This window comes from Phodopus roborovskii, unplaced genomic scaffold (genome assembly GCF_943737965.1).
Source record: "Phodopus roborovskii unplaced genomic scaffold, PHOROB, whole genome shotgun sequence".
NCBI lineage: Eukaryota > Metazoa > Chordata > Mammalia > Rodentia > Cricetidae > Phodopus > Phodopus roborovskii.
Window position 1 is genome coordinate 19,365,114 of NW_026126480.1, and position 26,143 is coordinate 19,391,256.

General features: G+C 37.4%; 1 protein-coding gene and 1 non-coding gene across 2 annotated transcripts in view; both read left to right on the forward strand.

Moving 5' to 3' along the window:
* The window catches only part of Ipo7 (importin 7), a 39,865-nt gene extending 14,414 nt beyond the window's left edge, over positions 1–25,451 (forward strand). The window contains exons 5-25 of the mRNA XM_051192664.1: positions 2,039–2,195; positions 4,377–4,466; positions 6,855–6,949; positions 7,059–7,143; positions 9,207–9,341; positions 10,008–10,107; positions 10,901–10,977; positions 11,120–11,236; positions 11,793–11,882; positions 12,323–12,488; positions 12,633–12,793; positions 13,980–14,108; positions 15,704–15,770; positions 15,853–15,978; positions 16,488–16,585; positions 17,505–17,600; positions 18,073–18,293; positions 18,384–18,589; positions 20,563–20,769; positions 22,854–22,970; positions 23,579–25,451. Coding sequence (XP_051048621.1) covers positions 2,039–2,195; positions 4,377–4,466; positions 6,855–6,949; positions 7,059–7,143; positions 9,207–9,341; positions 10,008–10,107; positions 10,901–10,977; positions 11,120–11,236; positions 11,793–11,882; positions 12,323–12,488; positions 12,633–12,793; positions 13,980–14,108; positions 15,704–15,770; positions 15,853–15,978; positions 16,488–16,585; positions 17,505–17,600; positions 18,073–18,293; positions 18,384–18,589; positions 20,563–20,769; positions 22,854–22,970; positions 23,579–23,676 — 2,638 coding nt within the window. The 3' untranslated portion in view covers positions 23,677–25,451. The remainder of the gene's footprint in view (positions 1–2,038; positions 2,196–4,376; positions 4,467–6,854; positions 6,950–7,058; positions 7,144–9,206; positions 9,342–10,007; positions 10,108–10,900; positions 10,978–11,119; positions 11,237–11,792; positions 11,883–12,322; positions 12,489–12,632; positions 12,794–13,979; positions 14,109–15,703; positions 15,771–15,852; positions 15,979–16,487; positions 16,586–17,504; positions 17,601–18,072; positions 18,294–18,383; positions 18,590–20,562; positions 20,770–22,853; positions 22,971–23,578) is intronic.
* Positions 12,018–12,198, forward strand: LOC127228963 (small nucleolar RNA SNORA23). Its single transcript, XR_007835062.1, has one exon. It is a non-coding gene; the product is annotated as a small nucleolar RNA SNORA23 (small nucleolar RNA).
* Positions 25,452–26,143: the final 692 nt, after the last annotated feature.

Sequence of the window (26,143 nt, forward strand, 5' to 3'; positions counted from 1 at the left end):
TCAGTATGAGATATTTGGCCCCACAGGTGCAGAGTGGATATTGCCAATGGGAGTACACAGCACAGAGGCCAGAAGAGGAAGTCTGGCATCTTGCTCTATCACTATTGCCTTATTCCCATGAAACACTCAACCTGGAACTCACCTCTAATTCTCCTTCATGCTGCCCCATAGCACTTCTTTGGTTACATTTGTATGGCCATGGCTGGGTTTTTCTTGCCCCCCCCCCCCCCACTTTGTGGATGCTCGGATTCAAATTTAGATACTCTTGTTTGTGCAGCACAGTCTTTTACCTTACTCTGAGCCATGTTGTCAGCCCTCATCCATAGAAATTTCTTTCCTTTGTTATTACTGTTTTATTGAATAAGAAGTATGATAATCTTTTAAAGTATTTAAATGTATGTATATGTGTGAATGTTGGTGGAGGGCACCTATGAATTACAGGACACCTGTAGATTATCAGAGGACAACTTTCAGTAGTCTGTTCTTTCCTCCCACCGTGGGTTCTGGGCATGGAACCTGGGCTGTTAGGCGTGCACAGCAAGTGTCTTTTTCTAATAGGTTTTTTGAGACAGGATTTCTCTGTGTAACCCTGGCTGTCCTGGAACTCACTCTGTATACCAGACTGGCCTCAGATTCACAGAGATCCCCCTGCCTTTGCCTCCTGAGCACTGGATTAAAGGTATGGGCAACCATGGCCTCTTTTTGTTATATAACTTTAAAAAAAAAAAAGGCACATGCAAACCAGTATGCATAGTATGCATGTGTAGGTCATAGAAGTTTTTTCCCCCACCATGTTGGTTCCAGAAATTGAACTCAGGTCAATTGCAGCCCCCTTAATAAAGACAGGAACTTGCTAATTCAACTAGACTGGCTAGCTGGTAAAGATGCAGCGCTCTTCCTATCTACACTTCCCTAGTAAATAGATTATATGCATATTCTGCACTTAAATTTTTTTTTTTTTTTTTAAAGATTTATTTATTGTGTTTACAATGCTCTGCTTACATGTCTGCTTCAACACCAGAAGAGGGCACTAGACCCAATTACAGATAGCTGTGAGCCACCATGTGGTTGCTGGGAATTGAACTCAAGACCGTTGGAAGAGTAACCAGTGCTCTTAACCTCTGAGCCATCTCTCCAGCCCTGCACTTAAATTTTTTTGTTGAATTTTTATGGGTGTGTGCACCATATGTGCAAGAGCTCGCAGAGGTCAGAAGGCATCAAATCCCCTGGAACTGGAGTTACAGCACTTGAGTCACTATGTGGGTGTTAGAAATTGAACTCTGGTCCTCCGCAAAAGCTCTGCTGAGCCATCTATCCCTATAGCTTTGCACCTGGACTTATGATGAAGTCAAGTCCTTATGTTTGCATTGCAAGCATTTTATGGCTTGAACCATCTCTTTAGTCTTGGTAATTTTTTATTTTTTACAGTTTACTTTGGTTGTCATTAAATTCTGTAAGATAATTGAATTCAAGTTTTTTGCTGTTAAGACAAGGTTTCCTCTCAATGTGCTGTACCATCCTTCTGCCTTGCCCCTTTATACTGGGATTACAGAAGTGTGCCACTTTTTTTTTCTTTCTTTACAAAATCCAAAACTCAAACAAGAACTAGGGTCTAATTTTGTAGCTACCACTGGCCTGGAATTCTGATATCTGCTTACCTCTACCTCCCACTGTTGGGATTAATAAAAATATGAACCAACACACTGAGCTCAGGAATCCAACTTTTAAGGAAAACCTGTTCTGTCACCTGCCCTTAAATGTGGAATGCTTCACAAATCTTCAGTCCTGAAACATGAGCCCTGGCAGCTAGCTGTCTTCCCACCATTTCACTTTCAGTATGTATGGTTTGGAAGTGAGCACTTGTCTTAATCTTTTAAAATACCTCTCTGATGCTGGGTGTGGTTTTTGTTTTCCTCAGCAGGATTTTGTCCTGCTTAGTGTCCTTGGTTTGATTAGAAACTGTTGTTAGTAGTTGTGAAAATGGGCAGAGTTATGGGAGTTGTACTCTTACAGAATTAGTTTGTATTCCTACCCTCAGGTACAAGAAGCCAGAAGAGCGAAGTCCATTAGTGGCAGCCATGCAGCACTTCCTGCCACTCCTGAAAGATCGCTTTATCCAGCTGCTCTCCGATCAGTCTGACCAGTCTGTTCTTATTCAAAAGCAGATATTCAAGATCTTTTATGCCCTCGTGCAGGTACTTTTTTAGAAATGTTTATTACATTTATTGGTGTGTGGGAGGGAGGGGCTTTGTGTATGCTATGACATACCCCTGGAAGTCAGAGGAGAAACTTGGGAGACTACTCTGCTTCCACCATTCTGGCCCTGGGATTGAACTTTGGTTGTCAGGCTTGACAGCAGGTACCTTTACCTGTCATTTACCACATTAAAGAAGAATTTTATCTTTCATGTTAATAATTACATTTGCCAGTCAAATCTGAATAGGGTAGTATGTGCTTCTAGTCTTGTTCCTGGGTGCTGAAACAGGAAAAGTATGAGTTTGAGGCCAGCTTAGGCTATATGGTATATAATACTCTTATTTGGATAGCACATCACAAGAACTTGTCTTAGGGAAAAAAATAGAACTTGAGTGTACCTGAGTACCACCTTTCAGGTGATAAAAATTGAGAGAAGCACATTTAATGCCATTCTATGTTACATAGTAAGGAACTGTCTCTTTAGGGAAAGGTAAGTTGCTAGTAATAACAGTTGCCAAAGAAAAAACAAGCATGCTTCCTACAGACAAGCAATTCTAATAGATCTCACATTGTAAATAGGCAGTTAGTCATAGCTATCCAGTATGACTAATGAGTATTTTCAAGAGGGTGGTTTTGCAATGGAGCCCAGCCTAGTCTTGAACATACAAATTCAAATTATCTGCTGGCCTCAGTCTCTTGAGAAAATGGAGCTGTGAATATGCATCATCACTTCGTGCTAGAATTAGTGAAAGTTTCTTACAGTCTTTAAGTATTCATAAGTCAATGAGGCATGTTGGGTACACCTGTGGTCCACCACCCAGGAGAATTGTTGAACTTGGAAATTATCAAATCATCCTGGCCAACATACCGTGCATAACTATGCCCAGTTTATATGCTGCTGGGGATTGAATTCAGGGTTTAGAATTCTTAGTAAAACCTGAAAAAACTAAATTTTATAACTTTGTAACAACTTCAGGTTTAAAAAAAAAATCATTTCCTGGGCTGGAGAGCCAGCTCAGCAGTTGAGAAATTGGCTGCTTTTTTTAGAGGACCCAGGTTCTACTACCCCTAGTACTTAAATCTTATCCTATAGCTTTCTATAACTCCTGTTTCAGTGGAATCAATGCCCTTCTCTGTCTTCTGGGGACACCAGACACATAAGTGGTATATAGACATACTGCAGATAACAAACTCATACACATACGAATTAACAACACCTCCCACCCACCCAAGACAAGGTTTCTCTGTATTGCTTTGGAGCCTGTCTTGGAACTAGCTCCGTTTGTATATCAGGCTGTCCTTAAACTCACAAAGATCCACCTGCCGCTGCTTCCCCCCCCCCCCCAGTGCTGGGAGTGTTGTGCTCCACTACTGCCTGGCAGATTTTTTTTTTTTTTTTTTTTTTTTTAATGCCAGCACATTTTGAGCTGAAAAAAAAACACAGCAGATTACAAAGAATACTTGCTGCTTTTTCAGAAGCTAGTTCCAGTAACATGTTATTCGTCTGCTCACAACCCTATGAGTCCAGAAATCTGATGTCCTCTGTGGGCGGGGGAATCCTGAACTAAATGACCAGGCATGGTAGTGCATGCCTGTAATCCCAGCACTGTGGGTCACAGAGGCAGAAGGCTAAAGGTTTGCTGGAGTTTTGAGGCTTTCCTGGTATACAGGTCACCAGCACTATTCATGAGACCCTGTCTCATAATCAACAGAAATCCTAAATTACATGATTTATGTTTCCAGATGCAACCATTGAAGTTTATTAAGCAATTCTTCCTTTATAAAAAGAGAGGCTGGGGAAATACACAAGTACCTAGATTTGATCCTAACTATTGCAAGAATGAATGCACACATACATACATACATACATACAACAGAGAATATGGGAAATAATATTAGGACCTTGATTGAGGAATTCCCTTTAAATTGCTAAACTTGTTCACTAGAAATCTGTGGTAACTCTCCTTCAAGGTAAGAATAAGATTTGATCCTAGTAAGTTGAATAAAGTAAGAATGTCCCTACTAAATGCCATTGTTCACTAAGGATATTAGTCTATGTACCAATGTGTAGAAATAGGGATTGAGCAAACTCCCTTTGGTAGGTATTGTTGAATAAAAGGAAATGGTATTTCCTTGGGACTTCAAAAATACTAACTCTTCAGTTTTTTGTTTTTTTTTAGTATACACTACCCCTGGAGCTGATAAACCAGCAGAACCTGACAGAATGGGTGGAAATTTTGAAGACTGTTGTGAATAGGGATGTACCTAATGTAAGTTCTTATGTGTGCTTTCTCGCTCTCTCTCTCCTCCTCCCACCTCCTCCTTCCTTCCCTCCCTCCCCTTCCCTCTCTCTCAAGACAGGTTTTTTCTGTGTAGCCCTGATTGTCCTGGAACTCACTCTGTAGACAAGGATTCCCTCTAATTCTAAAAAAGACCTGCCCTTGCCTCCAAGTGCCAGGATTAAATGTTTCTTTATGTGCTCAAAGGTTATTTCTAGAAAAATAACTTGCTTGCATGTATATCCATTCTAATTCTTCCACTTGATTTCAGTTCTCTCTCTCTCTCTCTCTCTCTCTCTTTTTTTTTTTTGGATATAGAGTTTCTTTGTATTGCCCTGGCTGTCTTGGAACTAGCTCTTTAGACTAGACTGGTCACAAAACTCACAGAAATCTGCCTGTCTCTCACTCCCAAATGCTGAGATTAAAGGTGTACTTCACCATCATCCAGCTTCATTTCAGTTCTTAATTTGTTGTTAATGAATGGATATTTTGTCCAAATGTATATCTGCATACCATGTGCTTGAGTCATCATGTGTGTGCTGGGAAGTTATCCTGGGTCTTCTGCAATAGCAGCAAGTGCTCTTACAACTGAGCCATCTTTCCAGCCCTGATATATAACTCTTATACCGGAGAACTTATCTCCTTTTAAGTATGCAACTTTGGTTCTTTCAATGCTTTGAGTTATCTAACTATATTTTTTATACTTTTAAAACATGACCATTTTTACAGCTGCCATAATATTCTAATCTTGCTTTCTCTAGCAGGTGGGGGTATTTGTGCACCTTATCTATTAAAATCTTGAGTTTTACTTTAAACTTCTACATGAGAGGGTATATAATTATGATGGAGTAATACTGTTATTAATGGGATGATGAGATCACATTCTTGTTATTTTGTTTAATTTTGATTTTCCAAATGCTAGAAATAAAATCAGTATCCTGGGCACAAATGTACCTTATTTAAAACATTAAGTGATTAAAGAAGTACACAGATTGGCTGGGCTGGGTGGCTCATGCCATTAGTCCCAGCACTCAGGGAGGCAGTGGCAGAGGCAGGTGGAACTCTGAGTTTTAGGTCACAGAGTGAGTTCCAAGACAGGCTCCAAAGCTACACGGAAACCCTGGCTCGAAAAACCAAAAGTAAGTAAAAAAATTAGTTTTCCTACTTAGGGTACTAGCTTTTGTATGGTTTTCAACTGTATATTAAATATAAGATACATAATATGTTTCCATCCTTGTTTTTGTTGTGTGTTGAGGGGTTTGGTTGTTTTTGTGTGTTTGGTTTTAGAGGCAAGTATTCACTGTGTAACAGCCTTAGTACTCACTTTATAGACCAGGCTGGCTGGAATGCACAGACATCTACCATGCCTGGCACTTTTTTAATGTCTGTTAATGTTTGTACCTCTGTGCATGAAGGTGCGTTTGGAGGTTAGAAGAGGGTATTTGACCTTTGAAGCTTAAGTTACAGGGGTCCGTGAGCTGCCTGACTTGGGTGCTGGATTGGAACTCCTTGTTGTGGTAGAACAAGTTCTCTATGTAGTATTGAGCCATATATCCAGGTTCTCATTTCTTACACAGTAGGTTTTATCCATTTTGAACTAATAAAAGTAATTTGTGGTTTCTTTTGCTTAACATATTAACGATACTTGTTTATGTTTGGTTTTGATTTGTATATTTTCACTGCCATCTAGTACCCTTTGTACCCACATAGTGCCATTGCGTATGATGTATTTACATGTTCATAGAGATACTCAAGTAGTCTTTGAGTATTATAGTCTTAGTGAAAACGTTTGTGAATGGTTATTTTCAGTCAGATGCTTTTACTCTTCCAAAATATCAATGGATAGAACTGGACCAGGGAATGGACAGACGGACGGACGGACGGACGGACGGACACACACACACACACACACACACACACACACACACACACACACACACACACACACACACACACGGCTTAGTTATTGGTAACTTCCAAAGTGACTTTTACCTAATTTTCCATTGTTCTCTTTGGCAATGTTCATTTTGTAAACTTAAAATGTCATGGATGTGTTATGTCCAGTTCATTCTTTCAATGAATATGTTATTTATTTATTTTTGGTTTTTTAATGCAGGGTTTCTCTGGTTTTGAAGGCTGTCCTGGAACTAGCTCTTGTAGACCAGGCTGGTCTCGAACTTATAGAGATCTGCCTGCCTCTGCCTCCCGAGTGCTGGGACTAAAGGTGTGCGCCACCACCGCCCGGCTCAATGAATATCTTATTAGTCATTAACTTTGAATGCTTAGGTTCTCTATTTTTATAATTGAGTATTCTTGCCTAATAAAGTTCTTTATAGATCATGGTCTCTTCAGTATTACTAAATAATTGTCTCTTTAAAGGAAACACTTCAAGTTGAAGAAGATGATAGACCAGAGTTACCCTGGTGGAAATGTAAGAAGTGGGCCTTACATATTTTAGCAAGACTTTTTGAAAGGTATGCTCTTGTCCATCACAGTAATTTAAATGTATTTTTTCAAGCCTTTGCTTGAATATAGATGTTAAAGCATTATAAAGAAATAATGGGCACATTCATGTTCATGTAGATATGGAAGCCCTGGGAATGTTTCTAAGGAGTATAATGAATTCGCTGAAGTATTTCTGAAGGCATTTGCTGTTGGTGTTCAGCAAGTAAGTCTTAACATTTGTTTAAGTAGAAACTTGGCACTTTTGTTTGAGTTACTTTTAAGATTGATTTTATGTTTATGGGTGTTTGGTATGCATCTGTGCTGCACTTGCTTGCCGGGTGCCCTTAGAGCATAAATTCTCAACCTGTGGGTTTTCACCCCAGTAGGGTTATAATGACCATTCACAGGGTTTGGATATCAAATACTTGTATTATGATCCATAACAATAGCAAAATTAAAGTTACATGTATCAATGAGAACAGTTTTATGGCTGGGGGTGGAAGAATTAGGAAAGTTGAGAACACTCCCTTTGATCCCCTGGAACTGGAGATAAGTTGGTGGTGTGCCAACATGTGGTCCCAGCAACTGGTGCTCTTAACTACCGTTTGTTATATTCCAGTTCCACGTTTGTTTGCTAGTGGTTGGTTAAGGTTATTGTTTTTTGTTGTTGTTGTTTTTGTTCTTTTTCAAGACAGGCTTTCTATGTGTGGCCCCAACTCTCCCAAACTCCTTTGTAGCCTGGCCTCTAAGAGATCTGCCTGCTTCTGCCTCTTGAGTTCTGGGATTAAAACTGTGTGCCACCACACCCATCTTCTTTATAGTTTTTTTTTTTTTTTTTTAAAGACCGTCTCACTATGTAGCCCACCTGGTTTCAGATTTACAGAGATCTACCTGTTTCTGTCTCTGGAGTATTGGGACTAGAGGTGTGTGTCACTGAACCTGACTCCAGCCTTACTTTTTAAAATGCTCTTGAAAATTATATTCTTGCCACCATGTCCTTAGTGCTGGAATTTACTGGTTTGTCCTGTCTTGTTTGTAAAGATTATGTATGCTTGAACCTTATATGTGTTACTTGTCTAATATTTTTGGCCTGAGGACTTTGAGGGGTTTGCTTATTCTGTACTGGTCAATGAAATTATCTATGATAGCCATGTTTTCAAGGTTTAGCGTTTTTATATTGTTGTGAGTTTGTTTGCTTGTTTGGTGTTTTCAGGACAGGATTTCTCTGTGTAGCATGTTCCACCAGTCTTATTTTCAGTTTGGATGAATTTACCAGAAGGTGGACAAAGGAAGGAAGGAGAAAGCATTAACAAATTGGAGACATTCTGGAGAAACTGACTTAGGAATCTTGTTCTTGACAATTACCTGAAGATCCCAATAAAAAGACTTGGGCAGAGAACACAGTGTAGAAAGGCTTCCAAGTCAACAGACAAAGTTGGAATGAAATTGATGGCTATCAATACTAACTGCCTTGAATTGAGGCCTGAGTTCCCATTTGAGCTTCCTTGTCATGGAATCTTACCATGGCTGAACTTCAGGCTTCTCCTTTTTGTTGTAGACATTTATTTTTAAGTGTTTGTATCTGTGTGTATATGATACACATGGAATCACTCCTTTATCTGTACATACTTTTGTGCCATCCAGGCAAGACAGGGCTATACAGTGGTTCTTAGTAAAATAAATGAAAGAGACAAAATCCTAACTTTTCATTTTTTACATTGGCTTTCCTCTATCCAGTGTAGTTTCTGAAAGGGCCTCTCAACTTTGCAGTTCAGTGTTTTAAAGTATCAGGTAGAACTAGAACTGTTGATTAAAGCTTAGTGAGTCTCGAAAGGAAACCAAGTATAGAGCTATCTGTCTCAGTAGGGTAGTTGGTTTGTTGAGTAGGTAGCATAGGGCTCGTCTTAACTATAAACTAGGCCTTTGACACAGTCTTATTTTTGGTTTATTATTTTGTTACATTGAAAATACTTGCTTTGCATGTACATGTGTATATGAGCATGCATTCCATTAGATGAATGTGGAGGTCAGAGGACAATTTGCCAGAATCCAGTGTGGGTTCCAAGGTTATAATTCAGGTTGTCAAGTGTTGTTACCCCAGAGCCATCTCACTGTGCCATTTCTTATTTTAATTGCCTTGGAAAGAAATAGTTCTCCACACAAGTTTTAAAACAATTGTTGTTTTGTTTTGTTTTTGCCAATATTTAGGCATGAGTTCTTACTAGCTTCTAGTGGTTCAATTTTATTTGAATTTGTATTTTGATTGAACTTTTTCATTTTTCAAAGGTTTTATTGAAAGTGTTATATCAGTACAAGGAGAAACAATATATGGCTCCTCGAGTTTTGCAGCAGACATTAAATTATATTAATCAAGGAGTTTCCCATGCTCTCACCTGGAAGAACCTGAAGCCTCATATACAAGTAATAATTTTCTCTCTGGAATCACTTTGTTGTTGATTGGGTTTTTGTTTTGTTTTGTTTGTAGTAGTTGTAATAACAATACATTAATTGTTGTTAAGGTTGAATAATTGAGTTTTGTTAGTCTAGTTCTGGTGATTTGTTTAGATAGTACAGCAGGAAAAGAAGAGAACACTTTGACAAAGTAATTTTATGACTGTTTAGCTACATTTTGGTCTGAAACTCAAAATTGAAGCTAATATTTAAGCTCTGACCATTGGATTATGGTTAATATTGCAAGGGACTATTATCATATTTTCATAATTTATTAGTTTATAGAGTTCTAGAATTTGCTTGTCTTTGTTCTTTTTCTGCTTTGGGTGCTAGAGGTTGAACCTAGGCCCTGCACTGCTGGTGAGGCTTTGCATAGGTGTGAGATATATATATACATACGTGTGTGTGTGTGTGTGTGTGTGTGTGTGTGTGTATTTGCTACCTATGTGCACATTTCTCTTAGTGTGTAATTGTTATGAGTGGATATACAGCTTAGATTTTGGGCTGAAAATGCATTAAGTAAATTTCTGGAAATTGTTATTAAGTTTTATATATTTGTTTTTGCTACTTAAAGGAGAATGGACAGGTTAAATTTGAAAGCTGAAGACTATTACTTTCTTAACTTTTAAATTGCAGGGCATTATCCAAGATGTTATTTTTCCATTGATGTGCTATACAGATGCTGATGAGGAACTCTGGCAAGAAGACCCTTACGAATATATACGAATGAAGTTTGGTAAGAAAATTTGCCTTGCTGTCTGGGTATGGTGGTGCAGAAATGTAATCCCAAAACTAGGAAGGAAAGTGGAAGGTTATTCTCATCTGCATGACAAATCTGAGGCCAACTTGAACTTTATTAAGACAATACCTCAAAAACAACACAGGGTAAACAAGGATGGCTCAATGGGTAAGGTGCTTGCTGCCAAGCCTGATGACCTGAGGACTCTCTAAGAGGTTGATGACCATATACTTGCTGTGTTATGTACATCCATCTACTCACACATACATATAATGAACATGTTTTTTTTTTTTTAAATAAAAACTTTCACATTTAAAGAATAAAATACTAGTTTAACATTATTGAGGTGTGCAGCCATCCTCAGCTTTATAAAATATATAATTTATGTTTGTGTGTCTTCAGCCTACTCATTCATTACAGAACCTTAAAACAGTTTGGTTTTTTTTTTGAGGCAGGGATTCTCTGTGTAATGCTCACCATTCTGGAACTGTGGACCAGTCTGGCTTCCCACTCAAATTCATCTGCCTCTGCCTCCAGGGTGCTGAGATTAAAGGCGCACCACTGAACTCAAGATTATCCTGCTTTAGCCCGTTTGCACCATCACATCTGACTCAAAGGCTTTGTTTTGTTTTGTTTTTATAGAACATAATGTATAAATTAGGAAATATTTTACAAAGAAAATTAGTTGGAGTCAGGAGGATGAGGAGTTCAGGCCACTCTGGGATACTTCTGACAAGACAAAGCAAAAACTGTATTTTCTCTAAATTTTCATTTTGCATTTATTCTCTAGATGTGTTTGAAGATTTTATTTCTCCTACTACTGCTGCCCAGACACTTTTGTTTACAGCCTGTAGTAAAAGGAAAGAGGTGAGCAAGCACATATATAACATTTACTTTATTATTTTAAATTTCTAAAAATATATATTTTTTTCCCCAATGTTAATCATGTGTTATTTTTGTCAGCGTGTTCTTCAGGAATTCTGGGTTAAGTGTGTTGTCTCTTACTCAGGTACTGCAAAAGACTATGGGATTTTGTTATCAGATTCTTACTGAACCAAATGCTGATCCTCGTAAAAAAGATGGAGCCTTACATATGATTGGTTCTTTAGCTGAAATACTTCTGAAGGTATTCCTTTGTGTTTGTTAGAGAATGTGTGTTTAGTTAATAGACATATTTTAATTACATATATTAATATGTATATGTTAATATATATTGCCTGCCATGTGTGCAGGACCTACTTAGAGAGGTTAAAAACATTGTTGGAAAACTTGAAACTGAATAATATTGTTCAAACTCAAGTCTTAATACTTTCACTGAATGTGTTTTGCCAATTAAGCTTTTTCCAGCCTCCTAAGTTTCTAATCAGACAAATTTCATTAATACTTGGTGGGATTGCTTTATAATTAGAGAATTGTTGTCTTTTTGAGACAGGGTTTTTCTGTGGCTTTGGATCCTGTTCTGGAACTAGCTCTTTTAGACCAGGCTGGTCTTGAACTCAGAGATCCGCCTGCCTCTACCTACCAAGTGCTTGGATTAAAAGCCTGTGCCAACACCTCCCAGCCATGTTTCATGAGATTTAAGAGATGAGAATAAATCTGTGTCTTTATTAGTCCCTTCTCACATTGTCGTGTATTGCAACGTGAGACAATTCTGTTTTGATAACTTATATTTTTATTCACAGAAAAAGATCTACAAAGATCAGATGGAATACATGTTGCAGAATCATGTATTTCCACTCTTCAGCAGTGAGCTAGGCTACATGAGAGCAAGAGTAAGTTTTAAAGTTTTACTAATTGATGTATTTATTTATATGTCTTGTAAGATATGACTCAAAATTGAAACTTTGACTTGGAAATGTGTTATCTCAGCTAAGATTTATTTTTCTGTGAATCTTCATCTGGCTGCTGCAGTACTGTGTGCATAGTTGTCATCTATGTCTGGTAGCAGTATCTGTCTGTGTTTTGCATTCAGGTCTTGCTATCCACACAAAGAGTGTGCAGCCAGAGAGTAACATGGGATCATAGTACTGGTCTAGTGTGTGTTTAAACACATCTTCCACTGGCCAGCCTCCAGTTTCCCAGACAACAAAACTCTGGGTATAGCTTTATTTTGGGAAAGCTATTATATGCTGTTTATAGTCATGTGCATGCGTGCACGTGTGCACACACACACACACACCTACCTACCTGTCCCTTCCCGCTGTCCTTACAGGCTTGCTGGGTACTTCACTATTTTTGCGAAGTGAAGTTCAAGAGTGATCAGAACCTCCAAACAGCTTTAGAGCTGACAAGAAGATGTCTGATTGATGATCGAGAAATGCCTGTGAAAGTAGAAGCTGCCATTGCATTGCAAGTGTTGATCAGCAATCAAGAAAAAGGTAAGTGGTTTGTATGTCACAGATACCTCTATATAACTTGCTATAAGGCGGAATTCTAGAAAATTGTGTGATTTGGGGGGGGGGTTGTGTCCGACTTAATATTTACCAGTAAAGTCTCCACCCCATTCCCTTCTTCTATTACAGCTAAAGAATACATCACTCCATTTATCAGACCTGTAATGCAGGCTCTTCTTCATATTATAAGAGAAACAGAAAACGATGATCTTACCAATGTAATTCAGAAAATGATCTGTGAATATAGTGAAGAAGTTACACCTATTGCTGTAGAAATGACACAGCATCTGGTATGTTGTTTGAAGTTCATATTGCAAAGTTGTTAATTTAGCTTTCTGTAAGATCTCTAGTCTATCAGAAGCATCTTGCTTTCCCTAAAAGCAAACTATATATAACAAGTAGTCTGAACCCCTTCATAAATATTTAACTCATGTAATTCTCACATGATTCTAGTTGAAACTATTCCTATTTTGTAGAGAAAGATTGTAAAGTAGAAAAGGAGTGAATAACTTGCTATAGCTAAATGTAGTATGGCTGGAATTCATCCTTGTGTTGTCACAGTGCAGACTCTTAGGCATGTCAGGGTCAGCATCTTGTGTGATTTACTGAGTCTTCAGAACAGTTGGTATAGTTAAAATGCCAACTCAGTCATGGAGAGGTAGATCAGTGGTTAAGAGCAACTCCCAGCACCTCCATGTTGGTTCAGAACTGTGTAACCCCCAGTTGCACAGTATCTGATGTGATGCTCTTTTCTGCTCTCTGAAAAGGCACCAAGCACACAAGTCTTCCGCAAGCATACTTGAAAGCAAAACACGGATTCGTTAAATTGTGTGATTTTTTTTTTTTTTTTAAATATATATATATACGTATATTTGGGCATAGCCAAAGAAAGGATCTTCAATGTGTTGCTGGTGCTAGCACTGAACTGTAGACACTTCTGTTCTGCCTGGTTTCTCCACCGATTAGCCCCAAATGAGCACACAGAAACATAGTAATTAAATATAAACTGTTTAGCCAATGTCTTAGGCTTCTTTCTGGCCCGTTTCTATTAAACTTATGTATTGCCACTAGGCTGTGGCTTACCTGTAATCTGGCATGTTACTCCTTCAGTAGCATGGTGTCTCTTGTGGCTTCTCTCTCTCTGCCTTCCTCTCCCCAGGTAGCCCTGCCTATACTTCCTGCCTGGTTACTGGCCAATCATCAAACAATAAGAGAAACACATACAGAAGGATATCCTCTATCACTGACCTCTTGAGTTCATTCAGTCCTTTTGGCACTGTTAATGATAAAGAGCATTCTATACTTCACTCTCATTACTCTCACAGTGTCAGTATGCAATCCCCCAAGTACTGTGTCAGAAAACTTGTAATTTCAGTAGTATGGAAGCTGTGGCCAGAAATTTGAGGCCTGCTACTCTCTGTGTATCCTTAGTCTTAAAACCAAAACATTGAATACATTGCATTCTCTTGATTGTAGGCAATGACATTCAACCAAGTAATTCAGACCGGGCCTGATGAGGAAGGAAGTGATGACAAAGCAGTCACTGCTATGGGGATTCTAAATACAATTGACACACTTCTGAGTGTGGTTGAAGATCACAAAGAGGTAAAAAATTAACAAGCAAGTAAAAGTAACATACATGCTACATGATTTTTATAAACCCATTTTATATGCTTTTATTTGATCACTTAATTCTGGTTTCAAGGTACAGCTGCTATTTTTTTTTTCTTTACAGTTTTTTTTTTCTTTACAGTTTTTTTTTTCTTTACAGTTTTTTCTTTTTCTTTTTTTTTTTTTTAAGCTCGTAATTTTTCTGAGGGCCAGCATCAGCATATGGCAATTTCTAGGAAAACATGGTACTAGTTTCATTCAGGTTGGTTTGGACTGATGAGATGCCTCATCAGGGGAAGTTCCTTGTCTTCATTTGCCAAAATATAGAACACACGGTCTTCTGAAATTAGCATTATCGTTTTTTTGCCTGTTATCTTTTTGAAATGTAAATGAATATAATTATGAATATTAAAACCTTCAATTTTATTTAAACAAACAAAAATAACAGGAAATAAACTGGTCTCGCCTAATAAAGTTATAGTTTGTTTTTTTGTTTGTTTGTTTTTTACATTTTTACTATATTTCCTGTTATTTCCCATAAGAAGCCAATTTTAAATTTTGTTTAGTTGGTTGGTTTTGGTTTTTTGAGACAGGGTTTCTTTGAATAACAGCTGTAGTTGTCCTGGAGCTACCACTATGCTTGCCTAGATACCATTTCCTTTTCTATTTTGGTTTGGTTTTGGTTGTTTGAGACTGGGTTTCTCGAGTGTCTTTGGAGCTTTTTCTGGAACTCAACTGTGTATACTAGGCTGGCCTTGAACTCAGAGATCTACCTGCCTCTACCTCCCAAGTGCTGGGATTAAAGGTTTATTTCTACAGGTGATCTAAGTCATCTAAAAGTAGTATTTATTTCTCAGCTATAAGCTATTGTGTAAATGTCATTAAATCATTTTTGCATTATACAATAATTACAGATAGGCACAATCCATATGAAACCCTGTCATTGTGTTTTACTTAGCAAATGAATGTCTTTGAGAAATCAAGGGTATTTTTTTGTCTTTACATGTTTGAAAGGGGGATTATTAACATGTTATATATTTGAAAGTAATGTCTTAATTGTATATCTAATTTTTTCATGGGTCACTATCTGATAATTTGAAAAATGGAACAGGGCATGCTAACATACACATTTAATCCTGGCACAAGCAGGAGGATTGCTGAATTTGAGGTTCTTTAGTCTACATAGTGAGTTCTAACACAAGAAAGGCTAAATAATCTTGGGACTTAGACCTAGGTCAGACCCAATCTTACAAACAAAAGGAAAAAAAAGGAAGTGACCTAACCTAGGATTCTGGCATTGGTAGGAACATTGCCACCCTTCAATTTCTTTATATATCAACCAGTGACTAGACTGACTTCATGTGTGTGATAAACATACTAAAAAGACATTGTTCTCTTTAGAATATTTATGACAATATTTTCCCTTGTGTTTAAGCAAGCGGTTCCTTATTTTTCTCATTCTAATGATTTTCCACTAGATGTAGGGTTATGTTTGTTCAAAATACTTTGTGTGTTATTTCAGAGCAAATTCAAAGTGCTTTTTTTTAACAAAAATGTGGCATTCCTTAGCAATTGTATTTCTCTCTTAGATAACCCAGCAGCTCGAGGGAATCTGCTTACAAGTCATTGGAACCGTTTTACAACAGCATGTCTTAGGTATTTATTATACCTGATTTTACTGTTTTTATATCATTTAGGATGAGTAAATATTTTTTGACAACTTGATATTTTCTTCTAGAATTTTATGAAGAAATTTTTTCTTTGGCACATAGTCTGACATGTCAGCAAGTGTCTCCACAGATGTGGCAATTACTACCCCTTGTATTTGAGGTATTTCAACAAGATGGCTTTGATTACTTTACAGGTAAGGTCAATCAATCAGCCTGAAAGTATTTATTGTACCTGAATTCCCAACTTGATTACCACATAGCTTATAATTTGAAGACTGTACATTATAACTTATTATTAACAATTAATACCCAAGGATGACACGACTTTGAGTTGACATTAGTTGCAATTATGGCATCATTGTTAATGTTTGCTTTTTAAAATACATATCTAATAATTCTCTATGTAAGTAGTTATATATATTTTGTTTAATGCAAGGGAATTCTTTTTAAAGTGATAGAGACAGTGTAGTGTGAGATTTACCTTTTGGGAAGAAAATTTTTTATTTAGGAAAATGACATATTTCATTGTAAATATGTATAAGCTGTGTATAGTGGGACTTAGGATTTAAAGTCATCCTTGATTGCCAGCTAATTGTGATAAGCCTAAATATAGGAGACTTTGCCTTGTGATCAGAGGGTGATAAACAAAGGTAGCAAAGGTTGTACAAATTGATTCTTTCTCTCTTTTTTTTTAAAACTATAGACATGATGCCCCTTCTGCATAATTATGTAACAGTTGATACAGACACGCTCCTGTCTGATACCAAGTATCTTGAAATGATATACAGTATGTGTAAAAAGGTAGGCCCCTTTTACAATATCAGATATCAGAAGGTTATTGCAATAAAATGATAAAGATACACCATATATTCCTGGCTTGTGCCAAACATAGAACACAGTGATAAGACAATTCAGGTTTTGGTAGAAGAGCAGGATTGCTCATACTTGTTGTTTGAACCAAGAGCATTGGGAGTTTAAGGTTATGTGGTGCATAGCAAGTTTGAGACCCTGACCAAAATATTGGAATGAAATTTTTTGGGTTTGGGGAAATAACATTTCAATGATAAGGAACTTGCCTAGCAGTTAGAAGATTCCTAATGGATAAAGTATTTTGGACTTGGGAGTTTTTAAAAAAATGCTTGGAGAGTGCAGTTTTTTGGCTGAGTTTGGTGGCATGCCCCTTTAATTACAGCCCTGTGAGTTAGTGGATATCCTGGCCTATATGGTAAATTCCAGGATAGTCAGAGTTACATAGTGAGACCCTGTCTGCATACAAACAAAAATACTACTAATAATAAAATAACCAAAACCACTCTGCCATTTGGTGTGTGCATAGGCGACCAATCTAAAACCTTTCATCCTCCTGTCTCAACCTTTCTAAGATTTTTTTAAGGCATGTGCTACCATGTTTCAGGTGATAGGTTTTTGTTGGATTGTTCTTTACAAAAGAGCCAGATATCTTTGAGAAAAGTTAATGTTCTAGCTTATACCTCTATGAGAGGTCTTAGTATTTGTGAACATGCTTGAATCCAGAATAAGAATTCAGAGGATGTGCTACAAACTAGGGTGTGCCAGAAGGGTAGGCTGTAACACACAAATATCATTTCATCTATCCCTTTTACGGTTAAAATGCCAATTGTTTGTATAAATACATAGAGGGAAATTATTTCTCTGATGTGAACATTCACAAAGCCTTGTGATTTTATTGTGTATTGATCAGGTTCTTACTGGAGTTGCAGGAGAAGATGCAGAATGTCATGCAGCAAAATTGTTAGAAGTCATCATTCTACAGTGCAAAGGGCGTGGCATCGATCAGGTCAGTAATGCTGATTTTCTGTTTGAGGCTGTAGAGTGTTGGTCTTTGATACATTTAAATTTTCTTTGGGATCATGTATATTTCTGTATATTATTGCAACATGAATGGACAACATTGTTAAATGCTTGTTTTATGTTACATATAATAACTGTATGTTTATGTCTGTTATCATATAAATTAGCTTTGGTTAAAGGGTTTTGTTAGGTTGGTCAATAACTGCATTACAAGTCACTTTAAGTAGGAAGACTGAATCCAGAATTGATAATTAGTGAGGCTCTCTCAGGTCAGTGAAGTTTGCTTTCCTTTAAAATTAGAGTTCCCATGAAAATTCTTCAACAGTTAAATACTAGTCATCTTTAGATGTTGCCTTTAGGGATAGAAGGAAGTTTCCATTGATGTAATGAGCAAGTTTATAGTAAGGTGTGTTGGATGCTATTATAGTCTTTGAAGATCTTATAATCTCTCATTACAGTGTATTCCATTATTTGTGGAAGCGGCTTTAGAGAGACTGACAAGAGAGGTTAAGACAAGTGAACTTCGAACAATGTGCCTGCAAGTTGCAATTGCAGCATTGTATTATAATCCACACCTGCTACTTAATACTTTGGAAAATCTTCGCTTCCCTAATAATGTTGAACCAGTTACAAATCATTTTATCACTCAATGGCTTAATGACGTTGACTGTTTCCTGGGGTAAGTGATAATAAATTGTAATGATGAGGGGGATTTTGCTTATGTAATAAAAGACTAAAGGTTAATTGTCGTTTTTATTTATGGTTTTAGGCTTCATGACAGGAAGATGTGTGTTCTTGGCTTGTGTGCCCTTATTGATATGGAACAAATACCACAGGTTTTAAATCAGGTTTCAGGACAGATTTTGCCGGCATTTATCCTTTTATTTAATGGATTAAAAAGAGCATATGCCTGCCATGCAGAACATGAGAATGACAGTGACGACGATGATGATGCTGAAGATGATGATGAAACTGGTAAGGGATTTGGGATGTATAAAAGCAAAGCATGTGTGCTGAGACTCATCATAGAATTCTTTATCATAGATTGGATCATAGCTAAATACTTCCATATGTGTTGATAGGAAAGCCAGGCATTGTGGCCAGTAGTACCCCATATCCCAGTTGCCAGGTAGGCTACAACTGTTACCATATTTAAGGACACCCAGAGCTAAGTAGACTATATTTTTTGAAAATTTTTAAATTTGAAAATTTCTTCCTTTGTGGGAGAAAGGCCTTTAACATTCAGCCAAATTATACTAAATTGATTGAAGGTGCTGAGTTTATTCAGGCAAGAGAGATCTCTTAAAGAGTTTTAAGAAGATGAGCTAAGGATGTAGCTGAGTTGGTAGAGCACTTGGCTAACATGCTATGTGTCTGAATTCCATCTCAGGACCATATAAATTTAGCACTCTAAAGGTAGAGGAAGGAAGAAAAGATCCAGTGCTCTATTCTGGCCTCTGCAGGCAGTCAGCACATATGGTATGGCTGCATAACACGAGAGCAAAGCACTCAACATAGAAAATGAAAATTTTTAAAATGAAAAAAATTAAGGAAATTAGATAATTGGCTCAAACATTTAACTGTAATACTATGGCTATAAATTGAATATAATACCTGTAATCTCAGCATACTGACCAAAAGTGATGGCTATATCTGTAGGAATCGTGCTGTCACCAAAGAAACAGCTCAGAGGTTTTCTCCTCTGTGTCTCCCTCTGTTTTTTGAAACCGGTTTTCTATAGATAGAGTCCTGTTGTGTAACTTACAATGTAGACCAGGCTGGGTTGAACTGAAAGAAACCCACCTACCTCTGCTCTCTAAGTACTGAAGTTAAAGGTAGCTACCACCACGCCTAACTCAAAAAAAAAAAAGTTTTCATGGTGTATTTTTGTGCATGTATGTCTATATAAGGGTGTAAAAGCCCTTTGAGTTGGAGTTACAGACAGTTGTGAGCTGCCCATGTGGGTGCTAGAAATTGAATTTATGTTCTATGGAAGAGAAGTCAGTGTATTTAGCCACTGAAATCATCTCTCCAGACCCTCACAACCAGTTTTTAAAAGACAAAGTTTAGGCTCTCTGAAGAGTAAAGGATGAAAGATTTGTTTTGGGGTTTTTTGTTTGTTTGTTTGTTTGTTTGTTTGTTTTTTTTGGTGGGGGGATTTGAGACAGGGTTTCTCTGTATTGCTTTGGAGGCTGTCCTGCAACTAGCTGTGTAGACCAGGTTGGTCTCAATCTCACAGAGATCTGCCTGCCTGTGCCTCCTGAATGCTGGGATTAAAGGCATGTGCCACCAGCGCCCAGTGACCTTTTTTATGTGTTGGGTTTTGAGGTTTCTCTGTGTAATAGCCCTACGTGTCTTGGAACTAAGCTGTAGAGACCAGGCTAGCTTCTACTTCATATTGACCCACCTGCCCCTACCTCCCAAGTGCTGAGATAAAAGGAGTGGGCCACCACCACCCAGCTGACATTTTTGTACAATTTAGAGACAGGGTTTTACTCTGTAGCCTGTGTTGGCCTGGAACTCAGCTTCTTCTTGCATTCATTCATCTGTGTTGGAATTACTTACCATGCTTGGCTTTACCAGGTGGATTATAACAAAACCATTCACTATCCTTATATAACCACATAGGGACAGTGATAGTTGTCTATTGTCTCAGGAAGGAAATTGTGTAATTATTATTATCCATCCCCTTGTCACCTGTATTTGGATCATAGAAAGAGCCAGGTGTTGTGACACATATCTGCAATCTCCGTAGTTAATAGATTGGAACATGGTACCATGAGTTCATGTCCTGAGCTTCTTGAGAGGCCCTATCTCAATAAAAACAAATTTTATTGCTTTATCAGTTGAGTCTTTGTTGGGTTTCATGGACACCTAAGAGTGTTGAGGTAACTGTCACTTTACTGACTAACACAACGTTTCATTGTCACAAATAACTAAATTGGCAGAAGAACTGGGGAGTGATGAAGATGATATTGATGAAGATGGGCAGGAATATTTGGAGATTCTGGCTAAGCAAGCAGGTGAAGATGGAGATGATGAAGATTGGGAAGAAGATGATGCTGAGGAGACTGCACTTGAAGGCTATTCCACAATCATTGATGATGAAGACAACCCTGTTGATGAGTATCAGATTTTTAAAGCTATATTTCAAAGTAAGTCAACTTCTTAAATTAACTATTTAATTTATCTTGTCCACCTTCCTTTATTCTGTTACTTACATTTCATTTGTAATTTGATCGGGAAAATAGTGTATATCAAAAATCATACAGTAAAAAATCTTTCAGATTGTTTTTTTGTTTTTTGTTTGTTTTTTGTTTTTGTTTTTTTTTTTTTTTGAGACAGGCTATTTCTTTGTAGTGCTGGCCATCCTGGAACTAGCTCTGTAGATCACGCTAACCAAGAACTCATTGCCTCTTCATCTCAGGTGCTAGGATTAAAGGTGTGCAGCCGCCACCTAGCTCAAAATCCCACCTAATTTTATTCCCAGCATTTTTAATTACTTTACGTGGGTTTTCATGTCCTTTTATTTAAAGACTTAGTTTTGTTTCTTGTTTTCTTCAGTTATGTGTACATGTAGGAATGTGTATTGTGAATGCAGGTTCCTTCAGAGTCTAGAGTTGGCCATTGGATCCCTTAGAACTGAAGTTAAAGTGGTTGTGACCTACCTGACTTGAGTTCTGAGAACCATCCCATGTTCTGAAAGATCGATTCAAAGATGGCTCTTAACTGCTGAGTCATCTGTCCAGTTTCCCTTTAAAAAAAAAAAAAAACTAGCCTAGTCCCTAAATCCCAGCACTGGTGGGCTGATTTCTTAGTTCAAGGCCAGCCTCTACAAAGCAAGTTCCCTGATAGGAAGGGCTTTTTCAAATGTAGTTCAAGTGGTCTTAAACATGTGGGTCTCTTCCGCTTCTCTCTCATAGTGTGAAACCACATGAAAACAATGTTAACAGCAATTTATTATAAGGCCACAAAAGCATGGGTAGTTTTTGAACTAGCATTTAAAATAAATTGATGTCAGTACTACTTACTTTCATTGTTCATGTGCCTTTTTATTTTATAGAGATAAACATGTCAGTTACAAGGCCTGTCCATAGGAATGAGTAACAATGAAACAGAAAATCGTGTGATTGAATGTTAGTTCTCTCCCCCTAAAAAAACCTAAGTCCTAATACATGAAATCAGTTTATAGTTTTTGTTTGTTTTCTGAGGTGAGGCCTTGCCTGCCTGCTTCTGCCTTCCTGGTGGGTTAAAGGCTTGTACTATTACAGCAACTAGAAAATTTGGTTACAGTGCACATATGCAGGGTTGGGTGTGTGTCAGAGGATAGCTTGTGTGATTTACTTCTCTCCTTCCACCATGTGGGATCTGGGAACCAAATCCAGGCCCTCTGCAAGAGCACCATATACTGAACCATTTCACTATTGACATGCATTTGTTTTTTGAGATAGAGTCTCATGTAGGTAGGTAAGCCTTGCCTAACTTGAGTGTGACCCTCAATTTCTGATTGATTTGCCTCTCACAAGTTCTGGGATTACATGCTAGACAACCAACCTCTTAAGAATAGGTATATGGGTACTCCTGGCCTATACATCAATTTTTAAGTGCAGTTTTGTTTGTCAAGCTGTCTTGATACAGTATTTTTGTTCAAAATTAAGCAATATTCTTATTTTTTCATTTCATTTTGTTGTGAAGTATTTGTAGATGGGTATGTACATGTGAATTCATGTGTCATTGGAGGACAGAGGTTTGAGATCCCTTGGAACTGGAATTACAGATGCTGTGAGCCCTGTGATAACTTGATGTTATTATGGCATTTTGGAGCATCTTTTTTTTTTTTTTTTTTTTTTTTTTTTTTTTTCTCCCTCCCTACAGTCACTGTCTATAAAATAAAATGTTTTGGTCTCTGTAATTCTATTGTTTGTGTAAAAAAAGTCACCTTTTTTATACACATACATCCTTTGGTGTCTAAGGATTAGATCCAGGGCATCTCCCATGCTAGTTAAGCGATGTTTACCACCAAGATAAATCCCCATCCCAAGATCAGTCTGGCTTCAAATTACAGAGATCTGCCTGCCTCTGCCTTCTTGAGTTCTGGGATTTAAAGATGTGCGCCACAATGCCTGGGGAAATCTTATTTCTTAGATAAGTTTATCAGAGCTATATTGTTTGAGATTGAGAAGTAAAATTCATTATGATCATATGTTCTTGCCCTCACCCTCTTCTCCTCCCTATATAGCTATTCAAAATCGTAATCCTGTATGGTATCAGGCTTTGACTCATGGTCTTAATGAAGAACAAAGAAAACAGTTGCAGGACATAGCAACTCTCGCTGATCAAAGAAGAGCAGCCCATGGTATGTTAGTAAAACCATAACTCCCTCTGATGCAACTAATGACTTCATGGAGCTTTATAATTATGTGAAGGAATTTAACATTCTGTAAAAGGTATTTGGAGGTTTAACACTGAATTGTCTTGTATAGTAGCTTAATAAAAAGTCTTAATTTCAGGACAATATAACATTCTGTTGAAGATCTAAAATTTTGAATTATTAAAACCATAGACATTTCATCTTTAAGCATTTCAATATGCATTTTAAAAACCCAAGTATGTGTGATACACAGCTAACCTAACCTTTTTCGGTACGTGTGTTAATAGCCAATTAACCATCTAAGACCCTCTGTATTAGTTGAGCATAGGGCCCTGCTGTATTTTATATTGGGATTTAGTTTCATTTTACCAATTAGATATATTTATTTGTTCCTTTTTAAGATGTGTAATGATAAAGCTTTTTTTTTTTTTTTTAAACAAATCAATATTGGCTGCGAACTCTAGATACACCTTGTATATAATGCATGTGTCCATTATTGGGTTAAGCTCTACTTGTAAATGTTTTTCCTGTTCCTTTTCCCCCAAGCAGTAAGATGACTATGACCATTAATGCTTCACCTCCTTGTCTTCTAGAATCTAAAATGATTGAGAAACATGGAGGATACAAATTCAGCGCTCCAGTTGTGCCAAGTTCTTTCAATTTTGGAGGCCCGGCACCAGGGATGAATTGAGTTTCCACTTTCTTTCCTGCTGTGTGAGTGTAGTGAAGAGCTTGTGTTCCTCCTAGTAGTGGTTCCAGAACCGGTTCATGTTATCTACTAACTGATCAATAGATGGACAGAAACCCCAGGAGGTGGGAGCTGATCATGTAACCTGGCACTGGACGAGAAACTAGAGGGATCTGGGGAGGGGTTAACTTGGGGGGCTATTTTCTTTATTTTTTGAAGAAAGTAAGATCCTGACTCTGAAGCTTCAAGAGACACTGTGGAAATCTGAAATGAGGGGATGTCATGAAGGCAGCTTTTCTTTTTCTGAGGAAAAAAATAGGCATGGGCTACAGGACTATTTAAAATGTCTCATTTACAGTATAAAGTTCAAAGGTAGATGTAATTCTTACACCTTTAAGTATTTGTCCTATTTCTGTCTCTTCCTGACCATTGGGTATCCTTTATATGTAAATAAGATAAGGTAATCAGATAGCCTTATTCAGTCTTTATCATTTTCATTCATCAGATTGTTCCTATGTAGATTGGACATTTATTGTAGCACTACATAACTGATTTTAAAATCTGTAAATGAATTAGCACTTTCATATTGAAACAAGCCTGCTAGCCTATGTATAAAAGCAAAACTGTTTGCTGTTTATAAAAAGGGATATAATGGGGGGGGCAAGGGGTAATTTCAGGTTAATTATTAATTTAAAAATGAACTAGCAATTTTGTATCTGGTGACTTTGTGGTGCACTCACCTCTGGTAGTGACTTGAATTCGGTATGTAAAAAGGGGTTAGTGATGTTTCATTGCTGCTAAAAATGGCAACTCCCTCTGTGTCCTTTTTGTTCCTTAAAGCTCTCAGTGTACAAGTGGACATTTGGATACAAGACCTTATGTAACAAACAAAGGTGATATCTGAAGCATGTAAATTGGACATAAAATTCTACTCTTAAAGAGTTGTTCTAGAGTATGGCTAAACATCTATCTATATATGCAATCTATTAAAAGAACTTAATTCGGCAATTATGTCTTCATCTGATTGCAATTTATTCCTAATTATTCCCCATCCCCATTGACCTGTTTTTATCCTGTACCAGAAAGAGTGCAAAATGTACTTAAGACTAATATCTGCCCGTTCCCCTTTCTTCATCTCTTCTACCCATCTTGATAATGGTGTCTTTATCCTAACTCTGTAGACTGAAGGCACATGGTTCCCTCTAAAAACCACTATTGATACCACTGCAGAATCAAGCCAGCAACAACAGGGTAGCGAGGTGGGCTTGTCCCCTCTCTTCCTAAGTGCATGTTCAAAGATAAACCTTTATTGATCTTAAACATCTGTCAGATGAGTCATACATTGGATTATTTTTTATATACATGTGTACACAATATTTCAAATTGAAAGCAACATCTCAGTGGATTCAAAACTACTACATACTGTTGTCTAAAACAAAATTTATAAACTGTACAAATGAAATGCACATATTGATATTTAAAATGCATAATTAAGAAAACCCTTTGGTGTTGTGTTTTTCTTGTATACCAATACTTAAGCCACTTATGTTGGCAATGTTTGGTTTTCTATTTTAATTCTGAAGGAGTGAATGTATTTCTTAATTTAATACTAAAATCTTGGCCAAAAGAAAAAGATGTCTAAATGTGTGGGTGCAAACTGTTAATCAAGTGTGCTTCTATTACCATCTGATAGTTGGGGCACCAAGTGTATATCCTAGGTTGCTTAATGGAATGTCACTATTCTATGAAATCAATAAAATAAAAATGGAGTAGTTATATATCAGCAACATTGTATGCAGAGGGGAGATGTTGAATATTACTAACATTATTGTCTTTGTTATTTCTGCCCTAATATCTAATCTACTTTTTAAAGTTTAAGACTTCACTGATCTTTGAATCAGTGTAGTTTTTACATTGTTTCTGGAACACCCTATCTAATAAAGCTTTTAGTTAGTCCCATACACAGAATGAAAATTCTCATTTGGTGAGGTTACCTTGTTTCATGAAACTGTCCTGGCATATCTTTACATACATATGCACTTATGCCAGCACTCTGGAGGTAGATGCAAAGTTCAAGGATAGCTTGTCCAACAGACTGAGTTACAGGACAGCCAATGTTATCACAGAGAAACCTTATCTCAAAACATTTAACTTCATGTTTAAGTTTCTAGTTGAACATAACCCCCCATCATAGAAATTATTGTTGGGTATTTTTGGTTTTGAGGCATGGGCTCTATGTAGCCCTTGTTTGCTGGAACTTATTATGGCCTTGATATTAAAGGCTTGTGTTAGTTAACCATGTTCGGTGTCACCATTCCCCAATTCCTACCTCAGAGGAGAGAACCTTTGAAAGGTGAGTACGCTACCTACATCATAATACATAGACATAAGACATAGGGAGCCTGATCAGGGCAGGAGGAACTCTCTTTATCTGAGCAGATGTTTAGACAGGCTTCAGGGTAGGGACAGG